The sequence below is a fragment of the Nelumbo nucifera genome, chromosome 2, assembly GCF_055504915.1.
Source record: "Nelumbo nucifera cultivar China Antique chromosome 2, China Antique-T2T, whole genome shotgun sequence".
In the NCBI taxonomy this organism is placed as follows: Eukaryota; Viridiplantae; Streptophyta; class Magnoliopsida; order Proteales; family Nelumbonaceae; genus Nelumbo; species Nelumbo nucifera.
Genome location: NC_142650.1, coordinates 93,560,302 through 93,574,923, shown reverse-complemented (window position 1 = coordinate 93,574,923; position 14,622 = coordinate 93,560,302). Strand labels below are relative to the sequence as shown.

General features: G+C 32.8%; 1 protein-coding gene and 1 pseudogene across 1 annotated transcript; both read right to left on the bottom strand.

The window, feature by feature from the left end:
• Window positions 1–6,735: 6,735 nt before the first annotated feature.
• Window positions 6,736–7,929, bottom strand: LOC148802528 (wall-associated receptor kinase-like 22 pseudogene; annotated as a pseudogene).
• Window positions 7,930–11,123: 3,194 nt separating this feature from the next.
• Window positions 11,124–13,021, bottom strand: LOC104612031 (wall-associated receptor kinase 2-like). The gene is made up of 2 exons (XM_088897918.1): window positions 12,040–13,021; window positions 11,124–11,937 (listed from the first exon to the last, which is right to left on the bottom strand). The coding sequence occupies exons 1-2, from the start codon at window positions 13,019–13,021 to the stop codon at window positions 11,696–11,698; spliced, it is 1,224 nt and encodes a 407-aa protein (XP_088754044.1). The 3' UTR covers window positions 11,124–11,695.
• Window positions 13,022–14,622: the final 1,601 nt, after the last annotated feature.

The window sequence follows — 14,622 nt, the reverse complement described above, 5'->3', positions numbered from 1 at the left end:
TGTGTTAATCAAGCCAAACTTTTTATTAGTTGACCTTGAGCTCAAATAACCAATCGAACTTACCCCAAGGTTTGAACTCAATTTGAACTCAATTAGAACTGAACTTGAATCGAGCCTAATCGAATTTGAGCCTGAACTATTCGATTACAACTCCATTCAATTATAGTATTACATGGTGAATAGGTTTTGATAAATATGTGAAACTATAAGGGTGCTATAATAAATGAACCTATTAGAAAACATAAACTTGGATTGATTTTATTTAGAACATGGGGCTTGATATATTTAAGATGGAAAACTCATTATTTAGAACATGGGCCTTGATATATTCAATTGTAGTATTAAACTGTTGAATAAGTTTTGATAAATATGTGAAACTATAGGGGTGCTATAACAAATGAACCTATTAGAAAACATTAACTTGGGTTGATTTTATTTAGAACATGAGGCTTGATATATTTAAGATGGGAAACTCATTATAGAGAAATTTTTATCTTTACTAATAAGGAAAGTAATGTATTAAAAAGAAAGAAAAAATATATGAGGAATACATAGGGGTAAAGAAGTCCCACTAACCCACAAGGCCACAAACATAAACCAACATCAATAGAATGATTCAATCATTCAAGTGAAGTACGAAACCTCAAGATAGAATTTCTTTTCCTTCCCAACTACTTCCTGTACAATAGAATAGATGCCCAAACAATGCAAAAAATGGTGGCTTTTCATTTTTATAGGCAAAATGTTTCTCAGTGGTCATCAACAAAAAAAAATACATAAAGAAAAACTCAAATTTCTAGGAAAGTAATGCATTAAAAAGAAGAAAATAATGCATTAAAGAGAAATTTTTTCTTCTTTGCATTTTCAGCTGTAATCACCTTTACAACAAGACTTCATTTTTCAACAAAACCTCATTAAATTTTGAACCCCAATGTATACAGTATAGTAGGTAAACAAAAACCAGAATCAAACAATTTGTCAAAGTATGTGGTTTACAAAAGAAATTTCAATAGGAAGCCTATTCGTTAAGCCATGGACAAAGGATTGAAGGGATATAAGGATCCTACTAGGTGGGACTTTGGCAATCCTTGTGAGATTCAAAAACAAAGCTTGGGAGGGAAGGTTGTAGTTTTGCCATGATTGCATAAAACAGAGAAAAAAGAGGAAGCAAACGTTGAAGGACAAAATAGGAATTCTTGGATATTAAACAAATCATTTGATGTTAAATATAAATTATCAAAATTTGAATAAACCCAACTCGAAGACCTGAGCCCAAAGCAATATAAAATGTTAAGGATCCGTTGGTTTCCTGAAACAAGTGCCTAGAATTAGAATCAGAATGGCCCATTCTTATTTTAGCTGTTTATAACTTATGAAAAAAAGCCCAAACCTTAATATTATAAAATAATAAATATTATTAAGTTAATAAGATAATAATAATAATAAAAATGATAATATAATAATAATAATAATATACAAACATATATTTATATAATATTTCTATATGCAAATATGAAATTAAGTTAGATACTGATTGGGCTGGGTTGATAAGGCTTCAATTCTAATCCAACCTGAAATTAAGTTGGATTCGTACTTTTTAATCCTAATCTTAACCTGAACTTCAACTAAACCCTACTTTTTCAGCGAGACTGGGTTCGGATTATCCCGCCCCAAGTTGCATCCCTACATTGGTGCCGATAGTAAACTGAGCTTGTAACTTGGAAGCAGTAAGTAGTAGTCTAGTAGATTAACTATAGACTAGTGGAGGGGCCCTGCTTCATTGGGCTTGGAATGGAACCATTGACCCATTGACCCGTTGATCCAGTTCCTAGCCAAAAATTGTTGAATTAGTCAATGACCCATTGACATGAGTGATTGAATCGTCGACTTGTTGACCCATTCAATAGTTTTTGGCCTTTTTTTTAATTGGGAACCGTCCAGGCAACCAGCTCCGTTTTACCCCAATTCTGATCCTTGGCCAAAAACCATTGAATCAGTCAACGATCCATTGACCCAAGTGGTCGAATCGTTAACCTGTTGACCTGTTCAATGGTTTTTGGTCATTTTTTTATTTTTTAATTTTTGTTGTTAGAATGGGTCATTTATTCGAATCGAACAGTCGAATCGTCGACCCGAAAATTGGTGACCATAACGGTTTCTGTTTTTAGGAAGTATGAGCCACACGCTCGAATGATATAACACGTACAATACTGCTAAATGGATCTCACACACTCAATTTTTTTCCTATAATTTTTGTTGTCAGAATAGGTCATCCATTCGAACTGAATGATCGAACCATCGACCCGAAAACTGTTGGCTAGAGTGGTTTCGTAATTTTTTGCTTGTAATTTTTTGTTATCAGAATGAGTAATCCGTTCAAACCAAATGGTTGAACCGCCAACCAAAAAACCGGTTGCCAAAACGGTTCCATTTTTGGGTTGTACGAGTCATACGCTCGAATGACATATATAACACGTATGATACTCTTAATGGACCTCACAAACTCAATTTTTTGCCTATAATTTTTATTGTCAAAACGGACCATCCATTCGAACCAGATGATCAAACCGTCAACCTGAAAACCGGTGGCCAGAACGATTCCGTAATTTTTTACTTATAATTTTTATTTCAGAACGAACCATCCATTTAAACGAAATGGTAGAACTATCAATTATCAGAATGTTATTAACAACATTTATCAATAATAGTCAATAATAATAAGTATCTATACATCAATATATATCACCCATTCCCCGTTGAAATGAACTAATTATTCAGTTTTGGTGGCTTCTTCCGTTGACTTCACTCAACGACTTAGACTTCAATTTGGCTCCTAGTCCATCCTAGAATTTATTTTAAACCTAATGTCGTATGGTGCTTAGGGTCTGAAATTACTTTTGACTTACGATGCTTTAGCTTAGACGTAACGAAGATTTGGTAGCTATCATATGCCTCTAGTCAAGAGAAAACAGGAAGACAATTATCAAACAGCTAGCAAAGCTTGTCTTTATTCTTTCACCGACATGAATATCAGGTGGGAAAAAACTTGTGAGTGAAGTTGATGAGGTCAAGGCAGTATACAAATCTAGGTCAATGCATGGAAACTGCATCTTTTTCAACCGTAACACCAACGCATCTTGACCGTGATAGATAGAAGAAAAGGGGAACAAATGATAGACAAAATGAAATTCAAAAATCAAACCAAACAAAAACGTATCAAAGTTGGTTAAACATACCAGCAGTGGATGAGGAATCAAAAGAAAACCAAATAGGAAGAAGAAAACAACTGACAAATAACTGCTGAAACTCAATAACTACTACCACTTGGCCAAGGAAAAGGATGGGAGCCATTGAACATCAAAATGGCAACGTGTATAAGAGGCAATTAATGAGAATTCATGTACATCATTCATGACGTCTGAGTACCATGTTTCCACTATGATATAGAAAATATATAATGTCGAAAAATTAACTGACAAATAAACTCAAATCACTAATGTTATTTATCAAAACTCTTTTTATATCAAATCTGACAATGTTTTCTTTGGGGCCCAGTAAACTTGAGGCCTAGGTTTCTCTATCCTTTTTCTTTTCTTATTATTATATTAGCAGCAACCCGTGTGATGCACGGGAAAATCTGAAAGATTTAATAATTTTATTTTTCCTTTAATGTTGATTTATAAAAATAATTATTGTTAATTGAATATGAATAAATTTTTTAATAAATTTAGTTTTATTAATAATTTGTAGTAATTTTAATAATTTTTATTCCTTTTATTATTTTTAAATAAAATTTTGATTAATTTTAAATAAATAAAAATAATTATAAATGCTAACATTTTATTAATTTCACTAATAATTAATAATTATATAGGAATGACAACGGGGTGGGTTCAAGGCAGGGCACTCCATCCCTTTCCCTGCCCCATAGTCAAGACATTCTATCCCATCCCCACCCCATCCCCAGGTAACCACTCCTCAATGTCGGGTGAGTTCAGGGGCAAGGCACCCCACTCCTCATCAAGGATGGAGAATCCTTGAACATCCTGGCCTCATTCCTAGTATTGGGCAGGTTCAAGTAGAGGTGTAAATTGGGTCATGTTGGGTCAGCACAACACGACTCGTATGTGGCTTGTACAAAGTGTGAGTCATGCTGTGCTGACTCACGAGGCGTCTTGGGCCATGCCTCACTCCTCTAGGATAATTTGGGGTGTTGGTTCGGCATGGCCCATGACTCAAGCCAGCACGGGCCGTGTCGTGCCAAGAGTCGGGCTACTCCATGGGCTGGACCTTGGGCCAGGCCATGCCGCACACCAAGCCAAGCTTAAGGAAAGGCACCCACTCCCTATTCAATGTTTTTAAAATTGGACCAGATAGAGAACCATTCTGGGGTCAAACGGTCTATATGTTCAGTCTAAATGGATGACCCGCTTTGACAAAAAAATAAAAAATTAGAAAAACAAAAAGAAGGCTAAAAATTGTTGCCCGGGTTGACGGTTCAACCACCCAGGTTAGCGGTTCGCTAAACAAATAAACGGTTTTTGGAGAAAAAGCGGTTTTGAGGTGAAACGATGTCCAATTCCCAATTTTTCAAGTCTAACCATCTAGTTTGATCTAGTTTTGAAAACATTGTCCCCGTCAACCCAATATTCAATTTGATGATAGAAATGATCAAAATGATATATTGAGTATTAACCACATGGTAAATTTCTAAATGTACACTAAAATGTCTTTAATATTCAAAAATGTAACTTTATGAAAATTTGGAAAATTTATTGTACTTGTGTAATTTTGAAATTTATTTAATTTTTTATTAAATAATGTATTTTCCTTTTATATGGTTTACTTATATAATTATACTAATTTATCTTATAATTTCTAATATAAACTAACCAATAATTTCCTTTTTCCAATATTATACTAATTTTCCATAATAATTTGTTCATATTATAGTTTTCCATGTCACATAGTCATTTATCTATAATAATTTTCAATAATTTGTAATGAAAATTACATAATTTTTTAATGGTTTTCCAAAATTTGTCATATGTAATAAATTTTCCTAAAATTTCCAAAATACTCTAATAAGTTTCAATAATTATTTAATGCATTTTAATTAAACTTTCAAATACTTTATATCTTTTAATTTCAAATATGTTACTTTACGAAAATGTAGTTTTATGAAAAATTTTGAAAAACTTTATTACATTTGTGTAACTATGGGGATTTATTGAATTTTTTAATTGTTATTAAATATATTTTTTATTTGGTAGTTTACTAACAAAAATACACTAATTTATCTTTTATTTTTCAATATAACTTAATGAATAATTTCATTTTCTAACATTATAATATTTTGTTCCCCCATTTGTATTTGGTTATTAATTATAATAATAACAATAACTAAAATTTTGTCATGTTAAATATCTACATTAGTTAATTTTGTCATGTTAATTTTTTTGTTATTTAAATAATTAAATAACATTTAAAATATTTAAAAATTTTCATTATTTGAATTTTATCTATTTTAATGTTATTATGTAATATTAAATATTTTGTTATATTATTTAGCTATTTTTAATATTTTTTATTTAAGATTTTTAGGTATTGAAATATTTAAATAATGTTTTATATTTTAATTTTAAATTGTTATTATTTGAATAAAATTTAAATTGAATAATTCATAAAATTATAATTTATATTGTTACTACATAATTTCTTGATGAATTTTGTAAAAATATAGAATTATCAATAATATGAATATTATTAAATCTATGAATTCTTTTTATTCTAAATAAATATTTTAAATTTAGTATATAATTTTGTTATAACATTTAAATAGTTCTGAATTTTTTTAATTGAAACTTTTTTTAGATAGATATAGATAAACAGTGGGGGAGAGGATAAATCGGAATTAGAGATAGTTTAGGAGAGAATCTCTCTACTAAACTAGAGATAATTTATGAGATAAATAGGAATTAGAGACAATTTAGGGGGAAGTGGTGCCACTTAGCTAAACATTAGAAAAACAAATCCCTCTTTCTTTATGGTTATTAGAAATAGTTAAGCATATGTGATTTCCTTATTGGTTTAATGGATAATTATGTGGAACTAAAAAAATAAAAAATTCAAAAAAAACATAAAACTAGAAAGGGGGGTTTGAAGCAATGATAGGGCTCTTGACATGGCAAGACCAATTTATATATATAGATTGTACACATGAATGGGGAATCAAGGGTTTACATGTGGTCCGCTGGCCACACTACAAATAGGTTGCAGTTCCATGGTTTGGATCCAAAGTCTCTGTATTTGGAGTGGTGCAAAATGATCAGAAAAAGATATACTTCCTCCATTTTCTTTTCACATATATCCCCCTAATTCATCTTATTCTTTCTATGACCCCCTAAAGTTTATTTGTCAAATTACACATACCAAGTGAATAATTTATTAGGAAAAGAATGCTAATAGTCAACTTTAACCAACTAGAAATCCATTAGCTTGGATGTGCGAATTAATTGCTAAAAGATTATTCTTTTAAGAAACTATTCATATCTCAAATATATCAAGAGTAAAATATGGATCATACAACTAAATGGTATAAAACACACCTATGGTGAAACAATAAGGACATATGGGTATTGATAAGTAGAGAGAGGACATACAACACAAATGCAATACTCTTTGGAATACAACTAAAGTTGAATATCTTTAATATCTATATCTTAGTAAAAATGACTACAGGGATGGACTATGCGGTAGTGGTTGCTCATCAACTTGTGTTTTGAAACTGTTCTCCATACTTTTGCATCCTGTTGAAGTTGAACCTGTATCCCAAAGGCCTATTGGTTTATCTATGATGCATTCCACCTCTTGAATGTTTCGTTCAACATGAGAATATCCTTCAGACCTTCTCAATCCCTCGAGCTCCAATGCAACTTCTTTCATTGTTGGCCTTTCCTTTCCATTTAAACTCAAGCATCTTTTTGCAATGTTGGCAACCTTTTGGAGTTCATACTCTCTACCATCTTTTAAGACTTGAGCATCAAGAATTTCAAAAAGATGGTTCTCCATTATTGCAGAAATAAAATAAGTCACAATGTTTCTCCCTTCTAATGGTCTAGTAAAAGAAATTGGCTTCTCCCCTGTTAGGAGCTCCACAAGAACAACCCCAAAGCTATAAACATCACTTTTATCCGTGAGTTGACTTGATTGAAAATATTCAGGATCCAAATATCCAAACGTCCCTTGTACCATAGTGGTTAAGTGAGTCTTATCAATTGCAATTGATCTTGAAGTCCCAAAATCAGAAACCTTAGCCCTACCTTTGTCATCTAAGAGGATGTTTGAAGATTTTATGTCTCTGTGGTAAATTGGTATTGAAGCTGCTGAATGTAAGTAAGCAATTGCTCCTGCAACTTCTGTGGCAATTCTTAAGCGATCGTCCCATGTTAATAAGAAATCATTTTGATAATGAATATTGTAGAAAAGAGTTCCACCAGAGATGAATTCATAAACTAATAGAGGAATTTCTGTCTCTAAACAACAACCCAACAATTTAACCACATTCCTATGGTTGATTTGAGAAAGTATGACAACCTCATTGATGAATTGTTCAAGTTGACTTTCATCCTCTATCTTGGATTTCTTGATTGCCACGATTCTTCCATCTGATAGCATACCTTTATAAACTGTACCTTGTCCCCCATGACCAAGAATTCAATTTTCATTATACTGATCTGTTGCCTTTGCTAATTCATCTGCTGTAAAAACTTTTATTTTCTCAACATTGCCTTCTTTTGATGAAATTTGTTGTTCCAATAGCAAACCACCATTTCTTTTATAGAAATTTTCTTTTCGTTTCTTTATTTGTCTTTTCTTCAAAACATGGTACAACCAATAACTGGATAGAAGTAGCACCATACCTAAACATACACCTGCATGATCCATGGAAGATAATTGGTTAAGAATAACATAATAAATAAGAGGAAACCAAAAAATAGAAGATTTTAATGTAGAAAATTCCATGTGTTAACTTTGTTTAAAAGTCTTTGATCACGCATGCATCATGCCCTCTTGGCATGAGTCATAGCTTTCCGTTCTCTTTTACTTGTCCACTTGGGATATTGTACTTCAATGTTTAGGGACCCTCTTCTTTATGCCACTATTGAAGGTTAGAGATATTACATTCTTTTTGTGGATTTTTTTACTAAGGTTTAGTTTGGAAGGAGTACAAATACAAATATATACAAAATAATTCAAAATACAAGGTTTTGCACTGTACATATTTGTGTTTGTACTCCTTCCAAACTGAGCCTAGGAGTACAAATGCAAATGTATAGAGTGCAAAACCTTATATTTTTATTATTTTTTATGTATTTGCATTGTACAAATATATATAGTACAAATCTATACAAAATAATACAAAATATAAGGTTTTGCGCTCTACATATTTGCATTTGTACTCTTTCCAAATCCAGCCCAAGTTCATTTGGATTTTTCCCAATGAAAAGCAAATCTTAAATGCCTAATCTATTTATTCAATTTAAAAAATCAAGTTGAAAATTTGTTAAACTAATGGTGATACAAAACATCAACCTTTACTTGGGCCCTTTCATTCAACTAGTATATTACTCATTGCAAATCCTATCTTCATACTAACCAACAAAATGGCTTTGCTGAATGAATTGAAACATTGTTGAGATAGGTTTGGCAATGATGGCTAGAGCATCTATTCTGCAAAACTGCTTGTATGATGCCTTTGACTCTGTTGTTTTTACCCTCAATTGCTTGCCTAGCTAAACCTATTTTCAACATGAAACCTTCATCGCAACAACTTTTGAGTCACCACTAGACTATTCTTTTCTTTGTGGGTTTGGTTGTGCATGTTATCTGCACTTATGACCCTGAATCACTCTTATCTTGAGTATTTTTTGTTCTACAAAATGTGTTCATATAATTTTATTACTTGAAAAGCCATTTCCAAGGAATCAAGCAAACCGCAATGCTAAATAAAATATAAAATGGACCATTTTTTGTAGTGTTAAAGTTATATGCATCAACCTTGAAATTGGAAATTTCAAGTGGATGAGAGAATAGATCAAATATTACTGCGCCTAGCCTAGGGAGAGAAATTTTTATCTTTATTAATAAGGAAAGTAATGCATTAAAAAGAAAGAAAAAATATATAATGAATACAGAGGGGTAAAGAAGTCCCACTAACCCACAAGGCCACAAACATAAACCAACATCAATAGAATGATTCAATCATTCAAGTGAAGTACGAAACCTCAAGATAGAATTTCTTTTCCTTTCCGACTACTTCCTGTACAATAGAATAGATGCCCAAACAATGCAAAAAAAGGTGGCTTTTCATTTTTATAGGCAAAATGCAGCTACAGATTAAAAAATGGTGGCTTCCTGTAATCTCCACCATTAAAAAATGGTGGCTTCCTGTACTTTTTACAGAAGTACTTTTATAAATTATTTTTGTAAAAGTACTTTCGTAAAAGTACTTCGTGTAAAATTATTTTTATAAAAATGCTTTCATAAAAGTGCTTTTATGCTTTCATAAAAGTTTTTTAAAAAAGTACTTTTATAAAAGTGCTTTCGTGTAAAACTTTTTTCGTAAAAGTGCTTTTATAAAAATGCTTTCATAAGCCTTTTTCATAAAATTACTTTTGTGAAATTTCTTTTGTATAAAATTGCATGTGAACTCGAAAGTTAATAAAATCTATTTTATTTTATCTTTAATCTCAAAATGAAATGTGCTATAGTGGTTTGGAAGTTTAATGAGATGTTGCCATTGTAGGAGGCATGAGTTTGAATCACTACAACTTCTTGTTTTTGAGATTTGGCGAGTATAGTTGACTTTGACCCAACCCATCTTGATCCTAATGGGTACTCTCGACCCAACCCACCCTAGCCCTTTTCTACTGGCCCTAATGGGTCACTCAACCCTTATTGACCCACCAATAGATTGGGTGGGTTTCATGGTTGGTGGGTCAAATGGGTTAGGGTCAAGATTGTCAGCCCTAGTCTCACCATCCACTCTCGACCCATTACAGCACAATGTTTTCCTCTCTCTTTCTTACCTCCCTTACTAGTATAAGTTCCTCTCTTGCTCAAGTAAACCCAACCAAATCCAATCTTTTTGAAACACCACCACCTAATCTTATATTATTCTTGTTTTCTCTATTTTTCTTAGGATATTAGTGGTATTAATGTGGTGTTTGATCCTTCTCCCTTTTTCTGTGAATGGGCTCCATCTAAAAATGTTTTTTATTTTATTTTTCAATTTATCTATAACGACAGATACATTTCTTTTCTGATGTAGATAATTTGAATAGACTTGTAGAAATTGGACACAATTTTTTTTTTATGTTTTGTCACTGTTCTCTTTTCCAAATTAGGTTTCACTTTAAAAATCACATCAGCTAAATAGGTTCAGCGAAGTATATTTGTTTTAGGGGTTCGTGTTTGATTTTACTAAACTATCAACTAATTAAATCCAAGCAATGCCTGGGATTTTGTACAAATTTGGTTAGGTTCTGATTTTAGGACAGGGGTGATAACTTTTTATTCCAATCGGGATTAGGCTCTGATTTCAGGAATGTGGTATTCAGGGACCATTGAAAATTTATCAAATTCCCAACCCAAGTTGCACCCCTATTTGGGTTTTGTACTTTGACATCGCGTTGAATCTTGGCTAAGGTCTATTTTAGGTTTGGTTTTGGTTTGGCCTTTAACTTAATTCAATCAATCAATTTTAAATCCCTACTTTATTAGAGAAAGCCTAAGGTTCAGTTTGGAAGGAGTATAAATGTAAATTTGTAGAGTGTAAATACATATAAAATGATAAAAAATATAAAGTTTTACACTACAAATTTACATTTGTACTCCTTCCAAACTGAGAATAAAGGATAAGAGAGTCAAAGAAATTTAATAAAAAATCATAATAACAGTAAAGGGAAAATGTTACAAGCATTGACTATTGGGGGGGACGAATATATATGTATATATATAGAGAGAGTAATAATGGATTTTATTAGAAACAACTATAGCAAAAAAAGTAACAATGAAATTTATTAGAAACAATTAATGCTTGAGAGGCTTTATTTGAGTAAAGACGTGCCAAATAGACCCTTGGTCTTCAAACTTTTTAAATTGACATGGCTAAACGGGATTGGAGGGTCCACACTTGTTGTGGACCAAGCGGTTCATAGGACTCGTGGCAACGGGATTGGAGGTGGTACTTGATAGGGGTGATTGTGGGTCGGTCCAGGCCAGGCTTTGCACATATGGTAAGGGATATAACCTAGGCCCAAGCCCAGGCTAGGCTGGGCTGGAGCTGGGTTTGAAATATTAGAGTCCGAAGGCCGAAACTTGACCTCAAAGTTTGCAGGAATGATCCAGGCCCAGGCTCGGGCTGGGCTGAAATGACGTAGGTTGTCAATGGAATCAAACTTAGATACCTGATTCGATTCCAAATCCAATAATCTTAGATTTGGATGTTGGAAGTTAGATCCTAGTAATAATTGGATGGATGCAGATTTACTCCATTCAAAATCTGACATGATAATCGGATGCACATGAAGACGTATGCGTATGGTAGTTGAGATTGGACACATAATGGAATTGACAACCGAATTTGGAGAACTGGTGCATCCGCTATTCCCGAGTTGAAAGACAATATTTGTTAACTATGTGAAGATTTTAAATCAAGTATTAAGCTATTACCTATGGAGACTTGAATCACCCGAAGTTTTGTCTGTGAAGGTGGTGGAGGAGGAATAGGGATGCAACCAGTCCCATTTCGTCTTCCGTCGCCCTCTGTACCAGATGGGCAAAAGCAATTGTAACTCCCAGCCGTATTTTTGCAAATCCCAGATGGAGATGGTAAGCAGACATTCATGGTTGGATTCGAACATTCGTTGATATCTGAAACCCATTTATAACAAAAATCTTGGGTTGGATTCAATCAAAATTGTAGAAATAGTCATGGTAAAGAGGTAGTTGAGTTGACTTCAATATATTACATACCTTGACATCCGTCTTGAAGATAAGGGTTGCCTTGGTAGCCTTCCAAACATTTGCAGAGATATCCGCGACCGTTGTGAGAGTCATGACATCCGCTGTTGTTGCCACACGCGTAAGTGGTGGTGTTTCTCATTGTAATGTTTTTGCACGAGTCGTTCTCTATTGCCCAGTCTAATATTGTTGGAACCATGCCTCTGTTTCTTGTGTAGAAACCAAAGTCAGAGAGGTGGTCTATGGAAAAGTTGTACCACTTGTAGTCGGCCACGAAAGAGTATGCGCAGGGACTGAAATTTCTATAAAACTGGTATTCGCCATTCAGAATCCCATAAAAATACTTTAGCCCCTTAGTGTTGTTGGTCTGGCAGTAACCCATCCCTGGATAAGTCCCATTGAGCGTCCCGTTTTTATCGCTACAATAAGTGAAGCATCCGTATCGAAACCGAAAGCCTCGATACCACACGGTACTGCCATTTCCGGAAGCAACGTCGGCTTGAATGTCACAACCGATGGCCGTTAATATGTTGCCGGTATCGGAAAGAGCAAAGGGCGTATCCGTCATATCCATCATGATCAAAGACATGTTAGGGCTAACAACAACTAACGAATCGTTGTGACAACGGTAATTCATGAAGGAATAGACGCGCAACCGGCCTTGTAATGATATTTCTTCAACTTCCACTACTTTATCAGTTGAGTAATACAATCCGTCTCCGTTTGTGTCTTCGAAAATGGAAATATTTGGCAAAAACAATTTGGGAGGGGTGAAGGTGTGGTTGCAGAGTAGTTGAAAACCTTCTCTATAACAGCTTGCATCGTCCCCAAATCCGAATGGGTAGGGAAAGGTGATGTTGCCACATTTGTCTGGGCAGTCGGGCTTTGGCATGATTGGTGATGAGGTCGCAGTTGCCATGAAGAGACTCAAGAATAACAGCAAGAACAGGAGTAGGAGCTGATGAAACAGCAGCATAACCCCAGCTACAGCCATTATGGTTAAGTTTCTATACTTCACCGAGGGATGTACCTTAGCCCCTCCTTCACTCGTTTATTCGTATTTGTAGCCTCTTTTTTTCCTTGTTTGGAGTGACGCTAAAAAAAAAAAAAAGGTTCTGCGTATTTGCATTTATATTTCTTCCAAACTCAGCCTAAGTGAGTTAAATAATATAAGCATGTAAGAATAGATAATTGTTTTATATTTTTTATTTTTTAAATAATTAATAATTATTTATATACTACTTTTAATAATTTTTTTTTTACAATACAAGAATAACAATTAGTTTCAGCTATAATTGTTCATCAAACTAATGAAACCGACCAATCTAATCGACCATCGATTTTTGAGTATTTCTATTCAGCTTTCGTTCAACAATTTCTCAATCCAACTAGGTTGGATCATTTTCACTTTGGCCATTTGTAAATCAAATAAAATCGTACAATCCAACCAACAATTTCTTAGTCCAAGATATTTTATATCAAAAATGTAATTTTTTAAGTTTAAATCCTTTGAACCAACCAACCAAACCGATACAACCTGAATTGGCTAGTTCCACTAGTGGTAAGTCAATTTCAAGTGATCAACTCCCCAACCTGACTATGTTTATTTGGTTGGCCAAACAACCTACAACCGAACTGAGCCAACTTGTGAACACTCCTAATTTCAACTAAATTAATAGCATAATCTAAACAACAATAGTTTTTGATCTCCAATAATTTTTGAAACTTTATAGAGAAAATACACAATTATTGAAAATATATTGATAAAGAAAATACAATAAATAACTAAAAAATAAAATAAATACAACAATTACAAAATATAATAAATACTAAAAAATATATTAAATTAGTCAATAAATAGTGTAATCTCAAATAATAGTTTCATCTCTAATAAATATTAATCAATAGATTTTAAAAAAAATACAATAAATACAATTATTAATAATATGAATATTATTAAATATATTATAATTATTTTATGTTTTTAATAAATATTTAAAGATATTATATAATTTTGTTAGAATATTCAAATAATTTTTAAGTTTTATAATTCAAACTTTCTTTAGATAGATAAAGATAAGAAGTGGGGGAGAGGATAATAGGAATTTGAGATAATTTATGAGAGAAAATCTCTATTAAATTACAGATAATTTACGGGATAAATAGAAATTAGATATAATTCATGAGATAAAAGGGAATTAGAGATAATTTAGGAGAAAGTGGGGGATAATGGAAGAGGTAGCTTAGGAGAAATTTTAGGAGAGAATATTATTTAGGTTATTGGGTACGTATGGAGGAGAGAGAGAGAGAGAGAGAGAGAGAAATTTTCTGCAACTTTTTTATGGGGAAGGAAAGCATCTCATTGGTTATTTCAAAAATGACATAGAATAAAAAAATAAATAATTCAAAAACTAGAAAAAATTCCAACTATTGTGTTTTAGAATATATATGACCAGTGCGATGCACGGGATTTATTAAGCAAAAGATAAATAACAGAAATGGTCATTTACTAAAATACCCTTATAGTTTCATGGATTTACTAAAAATCTACCCTATAGTTAGCATTTTACTAAAACACCACTTATAATTTGCAAC

Coding starts and splice junctions, on each gene's coding strand:
- LOC104612031 (XM_088897918.1), bottom strand. CDS start 13,021: ATGGCTGTAGCTGGGGTTATGCTGCTGTTTCATCAGCTCCTACTCCTG. Junction 11,938..12,039: donor TCTTCAAGACGGATGTCAAG/GTATGTAATATA, acceptor AATGGGTTTCAG/ATATCAACGAATGTTCGAAT.